Here is a 23,325-nt window from a genome sequence, read left to right as displayed (position 1 = left end):
GTGTGGTTTTGCTATGTCTAAGGCCTTGTCCACATGTTAAAGTTGCACCAATTCAACTTAATAGTTTTATAAATTCATTTAGTAAAACTGATGCAACCTCTTTTATAGACTCTCATTTTGGATGAAGAGTCGTTTAGTTTAAACTGACTTTGATGTAGCTTAAACCGATCAATTACAACTGAACTGAAATAAACTTGCTTTAAAACAAACTAAAAGTGTCCACATAGGTGTTTGCACCAGTTTAACTAAATCTCTTTAAAATCACACCTCTAGTTAAACCCATGCAACTTTTTCACGTTGACAAATCCTTACACACAAAATAACCTGCGCCTGTATACTCTGAAATGGTCTGCAAGTTTGTCTGAAGCAGTAACAAAGTTTGGGTTCATATTCAAAGCGTGGTTGAGCTATTGGAATGTTTGAGGCCCTGAAGTCCCTTCCCTGCATACAGCTCACTCTTAAACAAGACATGTCTCTTTCCTACCATCTGTCTTCAAAAATTAAGCAGCACCTTCCGCTCCCACGTCAACACAGTGTTTCTCTGCCACTAGTTTTCCTCTTCAAGGTGTGGTTGCATGGCCCACTTCCTCTTGCTTTCTGTGGTCAGGTGAGTGTTGGAGGCCTCAACAATCATTCCGCTGTGACACTGTCTTATAAAATTTAAAAACATTCTGTGTGATTCATAGCAACTTGCATGCAACTTAGGGTGCATGGTAGCACTGTAAACTTCTGGACAGGTTAGGACCTCCTCTCTATAGAGAGATTACTGGATCCCAGTGGCACCTACTGGTTGTCATGGCCATTCCCTTTCCCTGAGTGGAGAAGCAACTCCCTCTGTCAAAAGGAGATCCATGACTGCAGTTAGATCATGGGCCTTTGTGAGATGAGGGAGGTAATTTTTGCTAGTTAAGCTTGAACCACAAAGTTTTGAACACACACAGGTCTGGAGGGGGTGTTCAGAATCAATATTTTGGTTTGGCCCATCATAACAAAACGGAGAACGCACCACAAAATCCAGATCCTAGTTCTGTGTTAGTCTGGGCCCATTTCTGTTCTATGAAATTTTTAAAACCTTCCTTTACAATGCAGCTCTAACACAAACCGGTGCAGAACTGCTTCTCTGTGGCAAGTAAGGGTGCAGATCTGCAAAGTACTATATGTAGATATGGTTGTCTGATGCCCCCATTGAGAGGTGGCACAATATATAATATATAGATAAAAGAAAACCCTTCCCCTTAAAGCGTGGAATTGCAGTTCACCTCCATCAAGCCTTTTCTGCCTTGTTTACTTTACTGTGTCTTTGGGTAATTCAGTGTATCCCTTGTATATATTAAGTGACAAACAACTATTCCACAGAGCTCTGTGCTTGTCCTAATCACAGCACTGTCTTCTGAAAATTTGTTTCCTATTCCTTGGCTATGAATGTTAATCTCAAAGCAAAACACAGTGGTAATTAACTGAAATAATTGTCACCCTTTTTAGTTATTCGGGGCAGAAAATTATCAAGGGGCTTCACCTGAACTGCTTTAGCTTTAATTATTCTTGTGATTTTTTTCTTCTTTCAGGATGCCTAAGAGTAAACAGGATGTCCCTCAGGTATTCTAGGGAAATTGTATTTTTCCTTGTGGAGCTAACTTTGCTTATTATGACAGGTTTCAGAGTAGCAGCCGTGTTAGTCTGTATCCACAAAAAGAAAAGGAGTACTTGTGGTACCACAAGTACTCCTTTTCTTTTTGCTTATTATGATCGTTCTAACGCATTTTTTCCTGATCACCACATCTTTAATAGTAGAGTGGGACCTATAACCTTTCAGGAAGTTTCCACGGCAACACTCTGTAATGTTTTGACTGATCATAATGGGAGATCACAATTTTGAGTCAACAAGCAGAGAGCAAAGATGTTCTCGGTGCTTCAGACATGCTTCTGAGCACCTGCATTCAAATGCAGATTCTAAGAAATGATTTTGAATCTGTTTGTGTTTGACTTCATTGGCAGGGCCCATCTATTGACCCCTGTGAGCAGGTGGTGTAACCCAGCAGGGGAATGCCGACTGATTGCTGTTGGCACTCATTGTGGCAGGTGCAGGGATGGATTAACCTTTTGTGGGCCCCGGCGCCAGGACTGCGGCCCTGTCCCCCTCCACCCATACTCCACCCTGAAGTCCAGCCTCCCTTCGTCGTCTTCTCCCTGAGGCCCCACTTGCTGCTTGCACAGGAGGGAGGGGGAGCAGAAAGGAGCGAGCAGGGGGTGAGCCCGGGAGGGTGAAGAGGAGCGAGTGGCAGGCGAGTGGGGGAAAAAGGAAAAAGCCGAGTGGGGGCAGGGCCTCAGAGTGGAGCGCATGCGAGGGGGTGGGGGCAAGGCCACGGTCTGGGCATTGGGGCCCATTCTGAGTGTGGGCCCGGTGTCACAGCATCGCTGTCATCCCAGTACTGGGCAGGAGTGGTGCGTTAACGGCATTCTGGGGGTCATGGAAGTGGCTTCCAGGCTATAGGAAACTGGGAAAGGAAAGAAAGGTTTCTGTGGAAAAAGTCTAGGAACGACCAAGCTTAGGAAAAGAGTTTAGGTTGAGGTTTGTGGCTTTGGCGGTGTTTGTGTTATTGATAAAAGCAAATCCTAGGGCAGGATGGAGGAGCAGGATGGATACATTTAAAATAAAAATACAGGTGGCTTGATGTTCCGCCCTGTTACGTTCACATTGCACTGCAGCCAGAGATTCCCCCTGAAGAATTGGCTCTGTGTAGGGAGAGCCTTCTAAAGTATAAAGTTGATGGAATTAGGGTTCTGTTGCCTTCTATGTCAACTCTGTCACCTGCTGCCAGCTCCTATGGTGGAGCTGTCTTGCTGGATGTAAGGGGTCCTTTAAGGATGGGGAGGGAAAGGGAGATTACTTAGAGGTCATTTCAGGAGGCAGGGCTGGGGAGAGAAGGGAGCATGGTGGAGTGTAGCGTAATGTCTGATTCTCTGCTGGTGGATGGACCTCCACCAGCTGCTTAAGTGTAAACTGCTCCGCTGCAGCTGAAACTTATGCCAGAGCTGGGCAGCAAAGAATCTGGGAGGTGTGATTTGGTCCCTGCCAGCCCCCCCTCTCTGCTGCATTTGAGCTCTTTGCTCAGTGGAAGATTGAGCCCAATGTGTGTGGGATGTATTCAGAGCCAGATGTAAACTCCACCTGCTGGCAGACAGATGGAAACTCCTCCTTCTGACAGGCTGTACTTTTGGTGGGGTCATTGGTACCTGGATGTTGATATTCTTTCTTAAGTCTTTCAAAATAAGATGTTAACTTGTTCATTTTAAATTATTGGCCGCATGAGCCTCTCCATATGGCAAAAAATAAGTAACTTGCACGAGGACACTAGATCAATAGTATGTGTTTTATATGTAAGACTTATGTGGGATGGTACTGACTCATGAATTAATATGAACAATATATTACTGTCCACACGCATAACACATGTAATAAAAATTGGACATCCTATGAAACACACTTCTTTTTAACTTGAGGCACCTGAGGATGCTTGAGTGAAATGCCAGAGATGTGAATGTCACTCATTTTGGTTCTGTGAGCTATTAAAAAGAACCTGTCATGTTCATAGGCTATTATTAAATAATTAACTTTGACCCCACACCATGGTGTCTGAAACACCACTGTTATAGGGGAATTATGCAGTGTATCAGATTTTGATAACTATTAGCAAACATTGACTTTTTTTCGGATGGTGACCCCTGTATTATTATTCGCAAAAAGAAAAGGAGTACTTGTGGCACCTTAGAGACTAACCAATTTATTTGAGCATGAGCTCACGAAAGCTCATGCTCAAATAAATTGGTTAGTCTCTAAGGTGCCACAAGTACTCCTTTTCTTTTTGCGAATACAGACTAACACGGCTGTTACTCTGAAACCTGTATTATTATTGTGCTCCATCCCAGAAGTGGCTAGAGGATTCAAGGACTACAGTCAAAATTAGTCTCCTAAATCTGTCTATAGTTGCCATTTCTTGCTATTGCAAATGGGAAAGTTTTACTGTTGTGCCTGAGGCCATGCCTGGCACCTTGCCAGTCCTGTACGTCCTAGGTTATGACACCGTTAGCCAAGGTGGTCTCTCTCATTGACCTTACCAGTAAGCGCGAACGTGGCAGAAACTATTAACCCTCTAGGATTACTTGTAGAGAAAATGAATCCAAAACACACACACTCAAAGAGAGAGAGAACCCTGAATGCAGTAATGTGGCATTGGCTGTTGGAAAAAAGCAAAACAAAGCAGCACAACTTGGAGCATGGACTGTGTCTCATGTAAGTGCACCTGAATATTGCATTTGTTTGTGCACACCAAATCGACATATTGAAGGGAGCTCAGATAACAGCAATAAAAACCATCAAGAGATCTGAAGGGATTGATTTAGGAGGGAAGATAGAGAGAGTTACTGTTTATATGTATAGCTTGTGTAAGCGATATCTGGCATGTAAGGGGGTGGGCAGGAGATCATAAGTCTACAAAAATATTTTGAAGGGTATAAATATCAAGTAAAGAGAGAGATTATTTAGTATGAAACATAGGGTGACATAACTTGAATAAATGAATATAGGTATAATATAAGGAAAAATTCTTGACAGTGTCATTATTTTAGGCTGTGAAATAATTTCCTGAAGAAGTGATAGCAGCCCAATTGCTTGGGGCTTTTAAATCGAGATTGGACAAAGTGCTAAAAAATTGCCCTGTAAGGAACAGTGTGTTACCTCCTGGCGGGGAGATAAGGTGGAGAATCCATTTTCCATATTTAACATCTCTGGCATCAATTCTGCAAGTGCTTATGCCTGTGTTTTCAAACCTGTGAGGTATCCATGGAATTACACGCATGAGTAACTCCATGCATATGAGTGTTTTCAAGATCAGTGCCTATAAGTCAACGATCCTGTATGTTCTTGGGTCAGGCTTGTTGTCACTTTCCTAGGTAATGTCTCCAACATCTGGATCAATAACTTCTCACACAAAGCTCAAATTATAGATGTCCTTCCTGGCTTATGATATTTTCTTCAGATCCAGTGTCAGATTCATAAATTTAAATCCATCAGGGACTATTAGACCATCTAGTCTGATGTGTATATTACACCAGTAAATTTCACCAAGTCATTCCTGTATTGAGCCTAATAACTTGTTTGACTAAAGCATATTATATTTTTTATTATTTGTTTTACTGTAGCACCTATAAGTCCTAATCATATCTTCCAGAAAGGCATCCAGTGTTGATATGAAGACACCAAGACATGGAGAATTCACCACTTGCCTTAGAAGTTTGTTGCAATGGTTCATCAGTTTAAAATCACTGTTAAAATGTCGTGCCTTATCGTGCCTTCCAATTTGAATTTGTCTGCCTTTGGCTTCCAGCCACTGGTTCTTGTTATACCTTTTTGCACTAGATTAAAGAGCCCTGTAGTACTCAGTATATTCTCCCCAGGAAGGTACTTATACACTGTAATCAAATCACCTCTCAGTCTTTAGGACAAGCTAAACTTAGTGAGCTTTTAAGCCTCTCAGTATAAGGCATTTTCTCCAACCCTCAGATCATTTGTGGCCCTTTTCTACAATCTCTCCATTTTTTCAGGATCCCTTTTAAAATCTGGACACCAGAACTGGATGCACTATTCCAGTATTGGCCATGCACAGAGGTCAAATCATCTCCCTAAACCTACCTGCTACTCCCTTGTCATACATTCAAAGATCCCATTAGCCCTTTTTGCCACAACATGGCAAAGCATATGTTGAATTGGTCATCTATGAATCCTAAATTCTGTGATTGTTTTCCAGGATAGACTCCCCCAATTTTGCGGTTATGGCCTGCATTCCTTGTTCCTAGATTAGATGTACAACTTTGTATTTGGCTATATTAAAATGCATTTGATTTGAATGGGCCCAAGTTACCAAATGATCCAGATCTCATTATTTACTAGTCCACCAATCTCTGTTACTTGCAAATTTTACCATCCGTGATTTGATATTTACTTCCAGACCATTAATGAAAACATTGAAAGGCATTTAGCCCAGTACCGATTCCCGGGGAACCCAACTAGAAAAGTTCTCATTTGATGATGATGTCCCCATTGACAACTACTTTTTGAGATCTGTCAGTTGACAAGTTCTTACCCCATTTAACGTATATTCTGTTGATATTGTATAGTGCTAATTTTTTAATCATAACGTTATGTGGTACTAAGTCAGATGCATTACAAAAGTCTAAATGTATACATCTGTGCAGTTACCTTTGTGAACCAAATTTGTTATCTCAACAGAGAATGAAATCAGGGTTGTTTGACAAGACCTATTTTCCATAAAATCATGTTGACTGTCAATAATTATATTCCTATCCTTTAATTCTTTATCATTTGAATCCTGTATCAGCTCTTGGTTTTTTTATTTATTTTTATTTTCTTGCCTTCTCCCCCCTTCCCAGCTAACTGGCCTACAGGTACCCTGTTCAGCCTGCTTGTCCTTTTTGAATATTGGCACAACATTAGCTCTTGTCCAGTCTTATGGAATTTTCCTTTTATTCCAAGATTTATTGGGGGTGGGAGTTGGAGGGGGACCAACGTCATTGGGCAGAGATCTCCTCAGACAACTCTTTTAGAACTCTAAAGTGCAAGTTATCTAGGCCTGCTGATTTAAAGACGTTTATTCCTAGTAGATATTGTCTAATCTCCTCCTCAGTTACTAATGCACTAGAAAGTACTTTGTCATCCTCATATGATAGGAGTATATCATCTGGCTTGTTTCCAAATATAGAACAGAAATATCTATTGGACACTCTTCTTTTCTGCCTCATTATTAACACCCAGCTCCAGGTTTCAGAGTCTTCCTTTTCTAAAGTTAATTTCCAGAATTTCAGTTCTTTCACTGTTCACTCAGGACTCCTCATTTTTGATTAATGAGTTTTGTAGGAAAGAAATGCACCAGTAAATTGAAGGATAGTTTTTTTGGTTGAATTTCCTAGCATATTATGAGACATCTCTTGCAGCTTTGGACAATCTAATATGTATATCAAATTTACTGTTGCTTTGAACAGAACAGCTATTGATATTATCCTTTAATAGATGGTATCTATACGAGTATATGACAACAATGTTAAATCTGTCAGTTCTGATCGCCTCCTACATAATGTTTAAAAGCATTGTGTAAATTCAACCTAATTTACTCCATTGACTCCAGCCGAATGCGTGCTAATTTCAGTATGGTCAGAAGCACCAGCATTGATGGTATTAGGCCATGGATCTCTCTTGTAAGAATATTCAGTTTATCCTTTCAACCATACAAATTTGTTACAGTTTATCCAGCGTGTACCAGATCTACTTGTCATCAAACATGGACTGAGTAGCACTTTATAGTTGAGAGTCATATATCCAAACCAGATTAGTGTGCAAGTCAGGGCTACGAATCTTATCTAGTAAGTTGCTAAGGACTTTGAACTCTCTCCTGAAGTATTTATTGGCCGTTATTCGTTTCCTGACAAATAGCTAAATTAGGGTGTAGTTAAAGCATTTGACTTCTGACTGAGAGTCCCAGCAATTATCAGAAACTGCCTTTTTAGCACGGATCGTTATAAGTTTCTAGACTATCCAGTTGCAGTATTGTTATCTGTCACCCTTGTAGCCTGTTTCTCTCGTCACTGTGTTCTGGTGGTTGTGTGGCTATAGGTTTTTTAATCGTGCTAAACACAGACAAATGTGCTCTAATAAGTTTCTTTTATTACTGTCAAGGTTTAAAAGATTTCTTCACTTAATGAAAAGAAAAGGAGGACTTGTGGCACCTTAGAGACTAACAAATTTATTTGAGCATAAGCTTTCGTGAGCATCCGATGAAGTGAGCTGTAGCTCACGAAAGCTTATGCTCAAATAAATTTGTTAGTCTCTAAGGTGCCACAAGTCCTCCTTTTCTTTTTGCGAATACAGACTAACACAGCTGCTACTCTGAAACCTGTCGTTGTGCAAATTCACGTAGTGCAAAAAGTCCTTTCTTTCCTCCCACCATTGCTTATATTTTTGTCTTCACAACAGGATGACAAATTATCACTTGCAGTGGCCACTGGTTTGTTACATGTCTGTGTTTGCGATGTACTCTGTGAGATTTGCTGGGGCGCAGGGCAGAAAGATGAAGTCCCACCGCATGGGGCCGAAACCCAGGGCCCTGAGCCCTTCCACCTTGGACTGAAGTCGAAGCCTGAACAACTTAGCTTCCTGGAGGCCCCTGTAGCATGGGATCCCAGGCAATTGCCCTGCTTGCTACCCCCCGGTTCCGGTCCTGGTTTTTATATGCAGAAAACCAGTTGTTGTGGCCCAGCAGGGCCATGGAGTTTTTTATAGCATATTGGGGGAGCCTCAGAAAGAAAAAGGTTGAAAACCCCTGTTCTATCTGACTCTCCATACAGAGTAGAGAAACCTTTAGATATTTTCTGCGTACCTCTTTGTGGAGATAGGCTTTAGCTATATTGGTTAGGAATGACTGAGAGCTCAGCTATGTGCCCTCCATGAGGCTCACTCTCACGCTAGCCAGCTGTAACCAAAGCAGATCTACACTGACACACTTCATCATTGATGTATGTCAAATCCAGATTTTCCCAGCTGTCTAATATCATCTGCCAAGCATAGATGGGGGCATATAGAGTGCAGTTTGCTATTAGCTGTGTGGCAGCTGTAAAGTCAGGCAGTTGTGACCATTTAAGCATCAACTCTCTTCCAAAATAAGTATCCGCTCCTGGATTTACAGTAGGCCTCCCAATAAAGATGGCATAGCCCATTGTACAAAAGCATTCTAGGCTTTATTCCACTATAAAGGCTCTCCTCCAGCTAAGAGCTTGTGAAAATCTTTGCACCTGCTTCAATTAATTGGTTCCATGTAGAAAGGTTGACATCTACTGACAGTTATGGCCTTTCGTTCTGCAAGCCATCAATCAAAGAAGCCACTCAGTATATGTCTACACTGCAGTTAGCTACCGGGGACTGGCCCATGCCAGCTGATTCGAGCTCAGGCTCTGGAAGTCTCCCACCTTGCAGAGTCCTAGAGTCTGGGCTCTAGCCCAAGCCCGGATGTCTATATCGTGATTACCTTACCCCAAGCCCTGTGAACCTGAGTCAACTGACATGGGCCAGTCCTGAGTGTCTAATTGCAGTGTCAATGCAGGTCTTTAATTGCAGAGGCCATCTTTAATTGCAGACCATCAGAGGCCCCAAGGGCACTGGAGCACAGTTCCCCTCCATGCGCAATTCCTGAAGGGGAAATCAAGCTGAGAGTTCCTCGTTTTTTGCTCACATATCTAGAAGGGAGAGCTAGCCCATGAGTTGCAAAGTCTGTATAGGGCCCATTGAATGTTTGGGGCTGCAAGCCACTGCTTCCATTGCTCATACCTAAGGCCAGCCCGGCATAGTAGCACAGTGTTAGCATATGGCAATGTGAAGGTCTTGACAGAGGGTTAGGAATAGGCCTGGAACTGGTTGAGGATGAGCTCATAGCAGGATGGTGGTCTGACTTTAGGGATAGGTCCATGGACCTATCAGCTCCACTGGCAAAGACTTCAGAGCCAGTAGTCTGCATAAAATAAGGAGCGGCTGACTGTTTCATCTTTTTTGTTTTTTAAACAAAGAAACCAAGGAAACTGAATGTACAAAAACTAGAACTATTGTTAAGGTTGCAACATCTTGTTCTTTTGTAAACAAATGTGGCTAAGTTAACACTGTATACAAACTGTTGGAATTTCCTGATTTTTGTGTGCTTGGTTTTGTGAACTTAACATTGCATCCATACTACTTTTTGTGTTTTATTATTATTAGTAGTAGTGGTAGTATCATCATTTGTTATTCTTTGCACTTCTGTAGCACCTTGGATCAGACGATCTCAGGTTACTTTACAAACATTAATTAAGCCTCACAGTTCCCCTCTGTGGTAGGTAAATATTATTCTCCGTTTTACAGACTGGTAAATTAAAGTACAAGATGTAAACTTATTTTTCCGGGGTCACACCAATGAGCCAGGATTAGAATCTAATATTCTGGATCTCAATCCTGTGTTCTAAATCTTAGACAATGCTTCTCCCTTGAATGAATGTAGAGATAAGAACAAATATCCTTGTAAATCACAGTTTACCGCCGTTGACATAATTTTCTCATCACAGTAAGTAAAGATTGACGTGACATTCTAAAAATTAGTTATTCCAAAGGTAGCCTATTGCAGGATCCACAGCAGTGCCATCCAATTAGAAAAAAATAGGCTAATCTAACCTGATGCTATTATCATTTTTTTAAAACGAGTCTTAGTTCAATTATAAAATCCTTGTACCATAACGTTGCTTTCTAGGCCATATGTCCTTATTTAGAAAGAAAATGATTGCACCCTTAATTCAAAGGGAATGTTTCCCTCTGAGCCAGAACTCAGTAAAATGTATCAAGAAATTGTGGAAAAGGGCAAGCAAAGAAAATCAAATTGCAGCGTGTGAAACGATTTAAGAAGGGACCTGGGGAATACATAATCTCCAAACTGCCAAGTTAGAGCAAGTATAAAATATACAAACAAGCCTGATATTTTTCCCAGTTGATCTCATTATGCGGTATGCTTGGGATAGATAAATTCAGTTAGAATGCATTAAGGCTGGATTTTCAAGGAAACAAGTCAGAAGTAATATGTTTAGCTGATTCCACCTTGTTTTGATACATGGGCTTTTTCAAGTTTAAAGAAGTGCATTTTTGAAGCCAAGTGGTTTGTTTTGTTTCAAGCATTAAAACAAGAGGCAACTCAGTGACTATTTTTTTCCCTTCTGGAAAATACTTTAATAATTTCATCATGCCCTTTAATAATCGGTAGTAGACCGCTGAACAGTATATATCACTGCCACTTATTGTTGCCTGCTTAAAATACACTGAACTAGCTTCAAGTGCAATCCCTTAACACAGTTTCATCCACAGAGTACTTTTTTCCTGATCTCCAATATATTTTAATTAAATTGTCCATTTATATTTATTAAGCCAGTTTGTTGTCTCCTAATGCAGAAGGTTGCTATTACTGATATAGTTTACCAAAGAGAAGCATTAGCTTAGCTGTGCATGGATATTAAAATGGAAGAGAATGCAAACAAAGAACTTCTCCCAAAAGTTTCCTGAAGGGCTTGTCTACCCAGGGGATTCTCAGGGAAGTTAGTGCAAAATAGCTAGGGTGTGAACTATTCCGCACACATCTGTGTGCTCACCTATTCTGCACTAAAAGGACCTGTTTGTGGTTAAGGTTAATCCACTTCCAAAGTGGATTAATCTAAACCACACAAAAAGCCACTCTTAGTGCATAATAAGAGTGGCAAAAAGCCTGGAATAACTAGAGCTGAATAGTTATTCCGCACTAGCTCCCTGTGTGGACAATGTCAACAAGCCCTTAGATATCATTGTCCTTCGGAGTTTGATAAATGTGTGTGTGTGTGTTGGGAAGGGGACAGACCTTGAAATAGGGACTTTCCAATTTCAATAAGTGTTTGGAAGGAATAGACATTCTTACCAGCTCTGATAGCCTCAGGTTAGACATAATCTCTGGCAATATGAAACATAACTGCAAGGAATGCTTAGTCTCTGGACTGCCACTCAAGAAACACTGAAGTAGATCTCTTGGCAAGCTAGTTTATAAGGCTGTCCATTATACGCCGAATCCATTCACCGGCAGTATGGCATAGATATGTGAACTGTAGAGATAGGTCTGCCCCCAGAACTCCAGATCCAGAAGCTTGGCTCCAAATTTTTCATGTTGGGGTTAATTCAGGAGAAAAGTATCTGCTTTTCTTTGAGCTGCCTCTGCCGACTTAATTTTTGCCGATAAATTGGAAGGAAAATGGAGTTCATCTGAATTTTGTTGGCTATAGTTGATTCGTCCCTTCACACAACACAACTCAAAAGCTGATTTGTCAGAGCTTTTAAAGCAATCAAACTATTCCCTCAGGTTACCTTTGTGGAACACCATGTGGAGCGCCGTCTGTCATTCTTGTTTGGATTTGGAAGCGAGCATGTTCAGTATTGTTTGTTTGTATTATCCTGGCACCAAAGAGCCCCGGACATGGACCACCAGGATCCTACTGTGCTGTGCGAACAGGACCAAAAGACACCCCCTTTTTCTGTTTCCCAGTTTATCTAAGTGCTCACAGTCAGTACACAGGATGGGCAGCTGCCATCTCTACCAGGTTCTTGCCCAGTAACAGAGGCAAGAGGATTAATGGATTAATAGATCCATCTGAGCCACCATAGAAGATGAATATTAATTATGTTGTTCCCTCAAGGGCATTGCTTTCTCTACTGCTTCCATGATGCAGCCCCCAAATCAAGCCTCAGTAAAATTAGAGACTGTGTCTGCAGAAACCTTTCTAAAAAAAAAGAAAAAGAAAAAAACACCTTCTCACAAAACCAAAAATGACAAGGAGTTAAAAACCAGACGGCTGTGGCTTTAAGAGAGATAAAAAAGTGTTAGGGAATGGGAAAAAAATCCCACAGCCTGTTGTAGCAGCTGTAGCTTCAGATCGTGTGGAAAATGAAGGCAGATGATTCAATTTGGCCTGTGCCCCGAGTACATTTCCAAATGCTTCTGTGTGCGTGCAAGATAATGAACAAATATATTGAGATGGCACAAGATCAGTCCGAGTTTGCCGCTGTGCAAGCCATGGAGCTCCCAGTAGGAGCGAACTAGCTTTGCTAGGTTAATGGGGGTGAGGGTCGGAAAGCCCAGCACCTTTCAGAACAACTTAAGAAAAGAATTTGTCTCCTTTTGCCCCAGGCTCCCCATGGCACTCAAACGGAGCTTTTGATAAATCGAATGTATTTATTAATAACGAGCAGGGGCAACGTGCCTGTGATTTGAAAATAGGGGCACCAAATTAAAATGGGCTTTTCTATGACATCGGAAAAGCGTAAGTAAATGGAGAGTGGAGTGATCTATTATGATTAAAAAGCAGGGTCTGGGAGCTAGCACAGTGATAAAGAAAAAAGCCCTTTTGTAGAGGGAAGACCCCATTCTGTCCACGCACATCTTTCCCCCTCAGGAAAAAGAGGCAAGGGGAAGGGCGGGGGACGAAGGCAGGTGCACTAGAGAAAAACAGAACTGGAATATAATGAGAGCTGAAGTTATCGCTGGAATGAGTTATGGTATTTAATCATGCTACATGTTGTCCAATGGCATGAGATTCATAATTCTTGGCTCTGAATGTGGTTTGGGATTGTCCATGAGCACCTGGAGCATGCCGACTGATTGTGGCCTTTCATACCTATCCACACCCCCTGCCCACCCACACCCACACATGCTCTTTCTCCTGCCAAACCAGCCCCTAAGCAGAAATGGCTGTTCGGGATTCCTCATATTCTGAAAGCTGGGCCTTTGGTTGATGGTGAGAATTGCAATGAACTATAGAGATGTCCGGGACCACTAACTGCCAGCTTTGCACCATAATGTGCATGTTCTTTGATGGGTCGTGTGTCAAGGAGAAGGCAGCATTTGTGCATGTTCTGAGTAACATTGGGTTCTAAGCAGTGGTGGAGACAAATTCTGCCTTCACACAAACCTTCAGTAGTATTCACGCCCTGATTAAGCAAAGCATTAAATGTGTACTTAAGAGTTTTGTTAAATATGGATGGACTTAAACACATTGTTGATTTGGGACCTAGATGAGGGTGAAATTTGGCCCTCGGAAGAGGTAAATTTTCAATATGCTTGGAAGGATTAGAATTGTATTGATTGATGTTGGTAAACGTTAGTTTCGCCATACTCACAAAAACAGATGGAAAAATATTTCTATCAATAATGATTGAAACGTACAGGTTGGCAAAGTCAGAAAATGCTTCTTCGGAACTTAATGGAGTTTGATTTCACAATTTTTATTCTTATATTTTGACATGTGGTATTGACAATTTGTGTTATAAAGCTTTTTAGCTTGTTGAATCTCAGCAACTACTGTAATTAAATAACTATCTGACCCGCCCCCATAATTTCTACAACTGTGAAATTTAAATAGATAAAAATAAAAAAATGCTTAGAACCCATAATTTTGTATAACTGTGAACATTTGCAATCAGTAAAAATCTAAAAAAAAAAATGCTGAAAAATAAGCGTGGTTATCCATCAAAAGTATAAAAAACCACAATTTTTGCCAAGTCTAATTATCAAACCTTGTAAGTCTCCCCCTTGTTTGTATTGCTGCTCTGTTTTGGTTTAACTTTCCTAAAGGGACATTGTCAACCTGAATTTTTTTAATTGACTGACCAAAACAAAAGGGAATGTCCTAAAAGAGCTCTCTTTCAAGATTACTACTTGATGTTTGTTTTCAGTTTTTTTAGTTTTTGTTTCCTGCTCCCCTGATGCTTAGAATGGTGTTTGGGGCAGACCCAAGATCAACACTATCAAATAGACTCAAACCTGGCCCTGGTACACTGCTGCCTGCTACTTCTTTACTTTCTCTTTCAGCTTTGTGGCTACTTTTCCTGGAAACACCATATTGCAGGGCCTGGAGGAGGCGTGCGCAATCAGCAAAACGGAAAAAAGGGCCATCTAAAGCGCTGTCAAATTCACCAAATCAACAAACTGAAAAAATAGGTTTTTTTTCCCTTTATTCTCTTGTTTCTAATAATTCTAAGGCCTTCCTGTAACAGTAGTAAGCACAGTATTTTCAGGTGGAAATGAAATTTTCAAGTTTTCCAGGCATAAGTTATCCTGAACTTCTAGACTCTGGTTTTGTTCACACTTTAAAAATACATAAAGTGGTCGATGTTAGGGTAGTGTCTGTGTAAAACAGTGGCACTGTTGGATGCTCCACTTGGGCAGGGCTTCTCAATCCTTTTCTTTCTGAGCCCCCTCCCCGCCCCCCCAACAGGCTATAAAAGAACTCCACAGTTCTCCTGTGGCACACCTACTAATTCTCTGCAGGTTACGGAGTGGCAAGCATTGCAATTGCCTGGGGGCCCCTGCCACAGGGGGCCCCCAGGAAGCTAAGTTGCTCAGGCTTCGACTTCAGTCCCAGGTGGCGGGGCTCAGGGCCCCGCGGTTCAGCCCCATGCAGTGGGACTTCAGCTTTCTGCCCTGGGCCCCAGTGAGTCTAACACTGGCCCTGCTTGGCGTCCCCCCTGAAACCTGCTTGTGGCTCCCCAGGGGGCCCTGGACCCCTGGTTGAGAATCATTGCACTAGGGCACAGCAGCTTACTATTGCTGCCTGTCAACTAAGGCTGTGTTTACACTGGCACTTTCAGCGCTAAAACTTTTGTTGCTCAAACCACACCTCTGAGCGACGAAACTTTTAGCTCTGAAAAGTGCCAGTGTAGACAGCTCTACGCCACCACCCCTCTTTTGGGTGGTGACCGGACAGCAACTGTGAAAAATCAGGGTGGGGGTGGAGGGGTAATAGGAGCCTATATAGGAAAAAGCCCCAAAAATAAAATCAGGACATGGGGTCACCCTATTAGGGGTGGTTTTGTTTTGTTGCTGGGAGAGCTCGCTCCTGGTGATAAAGAGCGACTACACAGTGCATCTTACAGCTGCAGCGCTGTAAAGTGTGCTGTGTAGACATAGCCTAAATTACTTCCTGTGACCAAATGGCGCAAGTCTGTGCTACACTGTGGAAAATCCAGGTTCAAATCCTGCTGAAGACCCATTGTGAAGCAACAAAACGGGGAAAGTGTGCATCCTCTGGCTTTGTTACATTTAGGGCTTTTGTGCAAAGATTTCATGGTCTCCTAGGGCTAGGACCATTCAAAGGGATGGAAAAGGGATGTCAGTATGCAAAGTAAGACTCAACTCAAGGATACAGCCAGAGGGAATTTTTATAGCTGAAACAGCAACATCTAGAGAAACTAATTAAAAATCAAGCAGTCAAGCCAGGAGCAACTTCAAGAAACAAGGTTTTGACCAGTTCACTAATCTCCAGATCTGCAAAAAGTGCCCATGAAACTGATGCATCCATTTAGCAGAACTCCTTGTCCTCCTAGTTCAGTCCTGCATGTGGCTCATTAGGGTAATTACTGATGAATTAAAGCAGCTTGGCTCAGCACTCAGGCTGCTGGTGTGTGGGCTCCCCTGCTGGCAGGCAGCAGGTGTAAATGAACAAGATCTGTCAAAAAGGCTGATGACCCTCTTAATTCACAGCAGCAAACGGGGGACAGAGGTAGTACAGCAAGTTTAATAATTGATATTTACTCGGAAAGGTTAATGGCAGCAGTGATGCTTCTAATTTGTTTGCCCGTGCGAGACCTTGTCAGGTCAAATTGTCTCAATTTGTTCCTGTGTGTAGGTGTAGTTTCTTTCCTCCAAAGTTTATTAAAGGGAAACAGGTCAGGTGAGGGAACGGGGGGGGGGGGGGGGGGGGGGGCATGCTACTGTTCAAGAAAGATTGGGTTCACTTCGGTAACAGATTGGGTGAGACCTTGAACTTGTGAGGTTTTCTTCTTGTTACGTGTTTCTGGTGAATATTTGAGTTTGAGATTAAGGAATTAGTAACATTGGGAATGGTGGACGCTCTTTTACTGTCTCTTTCTCTCTCTCCCCTCCTCCTCTACAACCTACCCTCCACCCCTTTGGACATGTCCAGATGTGCTGTAATCTCAGCCCGGAACAGCACCCTCTCTGGAGCTAAGCGGTATTATATTCTCCAGACTAGCTCAGTAGTTGGCCTCAGTCTGCGAATAATGCCCTGCACATTCACTGGGAAGAAACCGAGGCGTTTTAACTGCTGCAGTCCCAAGTGTTGAATGGGGGCTCTGTACGGTATGTACTAGAGCATTTCACTGTTGAGTGTGTGCACTGAAGCACCTCAGTGTTATACTAAAGGGCGCCGTCTCCATGGGCATGGAGTGACAGTGCCCTCAGCGGGTGTTAACATATGCTGGAACCACCAGGAAATATCTCTGGCCACTGAATTGCAGATTATGCAATGAAATTGCAACCAGGGAAACAAGGGAATTTTATTGCCATTAAAAGTACCAATTTGTACAAATCAACATTTTAAATAGAAGCAGACTGATATGAATAGAACCTATTAATAAATTAAACACTTCCTTCCACCCGGTATTTCACAAGGAAATTAACAGAATAATTTGTTAGTAGATGATCTCAGGAATGTGGCAGTGAATGACATTTCAGTTCTGTTCTTCCTCCCCCTTTCCTCCCCTCCCCTTTTACAGTTTTTGCAGAATGAAGCGCTGTTATTGCTGTGATTTGAGACGTTATCCCTTTTACTTACTGTCCTGGGTTCAAATGTAGGCAAGACCATAAGTGAAAAGGTGGAAGGATAGTCCAGTGGCTAGGGAACTAATGTAGGATTTAGGAGACCTATGTTCAATTTCCTGCTCTGCCAGACATCCTTAAGAGGCATTTAGGGTCCTAGTGTGATTTTCAAAAGTATCTAGGCATGAAATCTAGGCAGTTTAGGTGTCTAGATGCTTTTGAAAATCCTGTTAGGTGTCTAAATACCTTTAAATATCTGGCCCATAAGCCTCTCTGTGACTCAGTTGTTGGTCTGTAAAATGAGGATAAAAGCATTTCCCTGTCTCAGAGGGGTAAATACACACATAGTCAGGAAAATTACATTGAAGCTTTTGAGGTGATGGTAGCTTGTCGAGGAATGAGTTGCTGGTAGCTTGTCGAGGAATGAGTTGCTCTGTCTCAGTACAGAACTATGACTTCTTTTATTATTACATAATGTTACTGCATACTGGCTGGAGACTCCACAGTAATATCTGACACAGTAAATTTGATTCCACATAAACAAGCAGTTTCACTCTATTAGGGAGGGGAGGGGAGCTTTGTTTCTTTTCTTTGAGACCCCTGATGTGCTTCTAAACAAGCAATGGTAGCTCAGTATGGGGATGGGAGCCTTCAACATGTGTGTATTATTAATTCCTCACAGTTAGGAGTATTTTCAATACTGAAGTGGTTCAGGTCTGAACTGAGATGCATTAGTAGTAGATTGTGAGGGAAATTTGCCTATTGTCTTCCTGGTCATAGCTACTTGGCTCAGCCTGTCCCACTTCCATGAGTGCTAAATTCACCTATTCATTGAATGTTAACAAAAAGGGATGCAGAAACAAGTGGGTAAGGCACTCTTTGGAAAAGTCTCATGAACTCAAGAGCATCTTCTCCACATTGCAGTGAAATTATAGGTTTGAACACATTTGGGAAACTGCTTTTGGTGACCTCAGGAACAGGTGATGCAGCAGTGCCTGAAAATCCTCTGTTTGTTTTTCGTTGCTCCCTCTAGATGAAGGTTCCTGCAAGCAGAAGTGGCAGAAATAGCGAAGAAGACAGCATCAGGGAGGCCACAAGCTCTCAGCGGAGCAGCTCGAGGGACCGTCTCAGTGATGTAAGTACCAGAATCAAGCGCCGCTTCATTGCAGCAATTCCCACTGCTGACATGGCTTTTCATAAATCTCGCTGAACAAATGTTGGCATCCAGAGGTCACTGTGTAATAACTTTTTTTTATGTCATGATTGAGTGTTATGGCATAAGTGGTTGAGCTGCCTTGCAAACACTATAATCATGGTGCAAATAATATGATAAGTGAAAGATCAGAGATGGGAAAACAAAATGGAATTGTTATTCCTAAGGGGAAAGATGGCTTGAGATTTTTTTAAAGAAAAAAGTTGTGTAAAAAGCTTTTTACAGATGCTTTTGTTTTTAGTTTCTGCACAGAATTATGGTGGAGGCAAAGCTGGCTCACCTATTGTTATGCTTCCTGCCTCTGAGAGATGAGGAGCATTTTTTGAGTGGTGGTGGAGAGCTGCCTTTCTCTTAGGAAACTCAACTCTACTTTGAGTGAAATGTTATGATAAAACAAAAGTAAATGGTGCCTTCGTGTGTAAACACACAAATGGGCTTTTGAGTCACCAAGAAATCAATGGCAGTGCTGGGATAATTTTATGTGAAGGCTTTTTGTGTTAGCAATTAGCATTTCGCCTTCATTAAAACATGATTTTTTACTAATTAGGACCTTTCCCGTTAGGAGAGATTTAAATGAAGAACAATAATCAAACGCTGGCACAAGCATGTCTGAAATATTAAATTTAACATTTCAATGGCAAGCCACAGAAATCCCAGAGCGAGCGGTTTTCATGTTGAGTTCTATTAATGTAAAATATGCTTCATAACTAAAACCTGTCACAGAAAATGGCTCACACCAGCCAAATTCAATTGGACAGTTAATTTAGCTTTAAAATTGAAAACACTACCTCTGCTTCAGGATGCAAAAGGAAGGAGGGGGAAAAAAGCCTTTGATAAGTGTAATGTATTTGCCATTAAGTCTTTCAGAGCCTATTCTACAGGAGAAGAAGGTGGGGGGGGGGAGGAAGAGGGGAAAAATGGCTCCCACAAATGTGTTTAAAAGCTGAAAGTATTTATTAAAAATGTCAGCAGAAAAGTGCTTCTGGCAGATTAAAGCGGGATTCGGCTTGACAGCTCTGACAGGGAAATGTGAGGGGGGAAAATTCTCTCTACATGTTTTGAGTGTGAATGGGGTGCTGTAAACAGCCTACATAGTGAGAGGAAGGAAAAAAAAATCACTGTTTCTGTGATTTGCTTCTAGAATAAAGAATCTGCACACACTGGAGAAGAAAAAGGGGGAAAAAATCCCTTAGGGGAAAATAATCGTGTGTGTGTGTGTTTATGTGTTTTTGACTGTGTGTTTGGACAGTAATAGTCTTTCTTTTTTTTTATAATTCTCAACCTCTAGTCACTCTTGACAAGTATGTGATCTGAGGCAGCTGGTAACACTGATGCTGCTTAATACAGCTGGGGGAAAGAAAAAAAAAAGATTCAGACCTACCAATTGATTTCAGTAGTTTAGGTCAAAGTATTTAGATGGCAACTGGTTAGCCAGTCTCACAGGTTCTTGGAGGAGCCTGTAACGTTGTAGGTGGGGAGAGAGCTATTTTCTCTCCACACCCACCACCAGGGGAGATGAGTTATATGGGCCCATGGTGCCGAAGCTCCAGCAATATTCAGGGTCTGGGGGCCTGGCTCCACCAATGTTCAGGGCCGGGTTTCTCCCCTGGCCCTGCCTGCCGTCCCCGCATGCCTCCCCCGAGCATCCCTGCCTGTGCCCTGGGTGGCTGCACCTTGCAGTTCCATGCTGCGCTCACCTCTCTGCCAGCTCCCGGCATCAACTGCCGCCGCAGGGTCCTAGCCCCCGCAACCACTAGTACCAGGGCAGGCTGAGCCTGACCCTGCCCTTCCGCCTCAGATGGATGGACCCTTCCCTTTTCCAGCAGGACCCTCCACCAGTACAGGGGGCCCCCCACCTGCAGTCACTGCTCCTGCCCCATGCTGGGCAAGGGGCATCCCCATCCCCCACCCCCAGTGAGGCTACAGTGAGGAGCAGCAGCAGGGTAAGAGGTGTTGGCAGCCCCCCCCCCCCCCATGCACCCACCACAGGGGAGGCAAGGGGGCTTCCTGGACTTGAGAGGGGTCCTAGGAGCATGTGCAGTGACAGTGGTGCGAGGTGAGCGTGCTGCCGGGGATGGGAGGGCTGGGGGGAGTCCTCCTTTCTGGCCCCAGCTGGGGGCACCCTGCCAAACTCCTCATCCCTGACCCTGCCCCACCTCAGAGCCCGCACCCCCAGCCAGAGCCTTCACACACACTCCCTCACCCAACCCTCTGCCCCAGCCCACAGTGTTACAGCATGAGAGCCTAAAGAACTTGAGCTTCATCGAATGTCTAACTCTGTAGGCTCCTCACAGGGACTTATTCATCCAAGGAAATTCAGTGCGAGTCGGGTGTTCAACTCTTCCAGGCTCCTTGGAGACTTCCAGCATGGTGCCTGTGGGCAGGAGCATACAGTAGAACCTCGCTTATGTTGCTCTAATGACCCAGCGACCCATTACAAAGGATGCAATTTTTCCAGTTAGTGACTAATGAAACTGTTTGAAGAGCGAGGTTTATGAATCACAAAATGCCCTTAGTTTGTTATTTCATGATTGCAGTTGAGTTTTAATTTACTTTTCACAACAATTCATCACAACGTAGTAAATGCTATTTAGTGGCAGTTAAAAGTAAGCCTTCAAAGGCTGCACTGTTGCAATCTGCTGGTACACTCTTGCAGAGAAGTGGGGAAGAAGACCCAAGATTTTTTGTGTGCATGCTATGAGGAGTGTGGATTAAAACAGGATTCTACTGTCCATCCCATATAGTTCTATAGGTGCATCTCCTGGCGTATCGTTCAAACGGATGGTGTGCAATTGAACGGACTTGACCCCTTATGTGTGGCACTCAGAGGATTAAACCCCCATTGTGCACTAAAGATGTAAAGGGAAAGGGGTTTTATTTTCTTCCCCTTTAGGGGCCGCTGGAGGGATTACAAATTGAGGCTCTGAAATGCAATTGTCCTAGTGCTGTTACTTTTTCTTGCCGACATATCATGCTGCCTCAGGCATCTGGCCCATTGCTTGCTCAGTCCAACTAGCTGTCCTGCTGTTCCTCAGTGTGTTTGGGCTCAAAACAGTCTTGTGATGCCTGCTTTGTAATGTCTTCATCTCCCACCTCCATCCCTATTAACTTGTGGCAACAACCAGAGTAAATGAAGCAGGTGCTAGCGGATTTGGCTGCTATACTGTGGCACAGCAGGGCCATCACGCACATTCCTTGGTTGCTCCTCTCTCACTTCAGTGCAGTTCTGCATTTAGGAGGTGCTATTAGGAGCAACTTAGTTTCTTTGTATGAATTGTTTCCTGAGATGACTTATTTAATGGGGTGCCAGTAAGATGTGTTTTATTTACATTAATGCATGTCTTTAGTCTCTGATGGACCATGAAGGAAAGAGGTGGCCTGATCTGTCATGAAATAATTACACCCTAAAGGAAACTGAAGTCAAATGATTGACTGAGTGTCTCTCTCTCTTACTCACACACACAGACACCCGTGCACACCCCCTTTCTCTCACTCACACTCACTCTGCTTTGGCACAGTGAAATTTCCATGTGGAAAGAGCACTAAAGCTTTGTAGTATAACAGTAATACTCTGTGTTGTACAGTGCATCTTTCCAGATGTTCCTGGGAGCTCCGTTTATTATAGATCATTGAGGGGAAAATGTATATTTTGGTCTAGTGAACTGATCTCTGACTGCAAAGATTTGATTTGTTGGGACTGGTTTCTCATCGATATGATAAGCCTGTTATGGGAAAACGAAGTTTTAACCAATGTTTGCATGACAAATAATTCTTATTTAAAGGGGTGGGGAAGGATGAGAATTTATACTTGTTTGTACTTGCAATGGTCAATGGTAAATTCCCTTTTAATGTATTACAAAGCAAAGGTCTCTGCAACACATGTTCTTGGTGTCCTGTCAGGTTCCTTTTAAACCAACACAGAGTCAACAGCTTTTTTCCAAAACAGGATTTTTTCCTATCTTTCATAGTAAGGTAATTGAAAGTTACCAAAGGACTAAGAGACAGATAAGCCCATTGCTGCTTGTTATGTTGACCCAAGTAAAGCTGGGAGGTTTGGGTTTTGCTCCCCCCACCTCCCCGCATTCTGTAATTGTCCTAATCTTTTCTGATGTCCCAAACAGTGTAAAAAATCCACACAGACCTTTGTATAATGGCTTTAAAAAAGGTTTTATCTTTTTCTTGACCCATCAGCTTAAGAACTGCCTGCATTTTAATGGATTTTCTCCCTCGCTAAATTGAATGGATCGTCCCTCATTATCATTTAAATAGAACCCTCACTCCCTGTGAACATGGAACATTTGAATGTGGTAGTGGAGCTGTGATGATTTGAAATATTTGCAAGGTGGGGAGAGGGAGAGGAGGAGGCAGCAGAGGACAGAATTGCTGAATGTAATTGTCATGGATTCTCAATTTTGTTGCCACAAGATGGGAAAATAGACTAATAATTGTCTTCCAACCCTGGTAGAATAGTTGCCCTAGTTAGCTGAAGCTAACACTCTAATTGTCATGGGGGCACCTAGATGAATGAGGATGTATGCAGGGCACAGCAAGGGCTAAATTGAGTGATATACTAAGGCAAAGAGCAAATTGGCAATTATTGGCCCAGCTGAAAAGGTTGGCAGGTGTGCTGCTTTCTCATGAGCCCTTAGGGGGAAATTGGAAATATAAAATATCGACCATAAATACTAGCTGATTAGGAAATATGTTGCAAGAGGTGCTGGCCACTTTAGAAACAAAACTCTCTTTTGCAGGAGATTGACTTTAGGCTGTGCACAAAAATACAAGCCCCTCTAGTAAGTCATTTTGGGCTTTTTCTCTCTTTTCTCCCAGCTGCCCGCTTTGAAAATGTTTTTACAATGCAACAAGCAAACAGAAATCCCTGTGTTAGAAAATGCTGAGTCC

The 23,325-nt window shown here is 42.6% G+C and overlaps 1 protein-coding gene across 8 annotated transcripts in view; it reads left to right on the top strand.

Moving 5' to 3' along the window:
• Positions 1-23,325, top strand: part of FBRSL1 (fibrosin like 1) — a 740,278-nt gene that overhangs the window by 336,126 nt on the left and 380,827 nt on the right. For all 8 annotated transcript variants that reach the window (XM_077834760.1, XM_077834758.1, XM_077834761.1 and 5 more), the window contains exon 3: positions 18,244-18,345. In XM_077834760.1, the coding sequence (XP_077690886.1) occupies positions 18,244-18,345 (102 nt within the window). The remainder of the gene's footprint in view (positions 1-18,243; positions 18,346-23,325) is intronic.

Source organism: Eretmochelys imbricata, chromosome 15 (genome assembly GCF_965152235.1).
Source record: "Eretmochelys imbricata isolate rEreImb1 chromosome 15, rEreImb1.hap1, whole genome shotgun sequence".
Taxonomy (NCBI): Eukaryota; Metazoa; Chordata; order Testudines; family Cheloniidae; genus Eretmochelys; species Eretmochelys imbricata.
The sequence above is the reverse complement of the archived record's forward strand: the minus strand, read 5'-3'. Positions and strand labels throughout refer to the sequence as shown.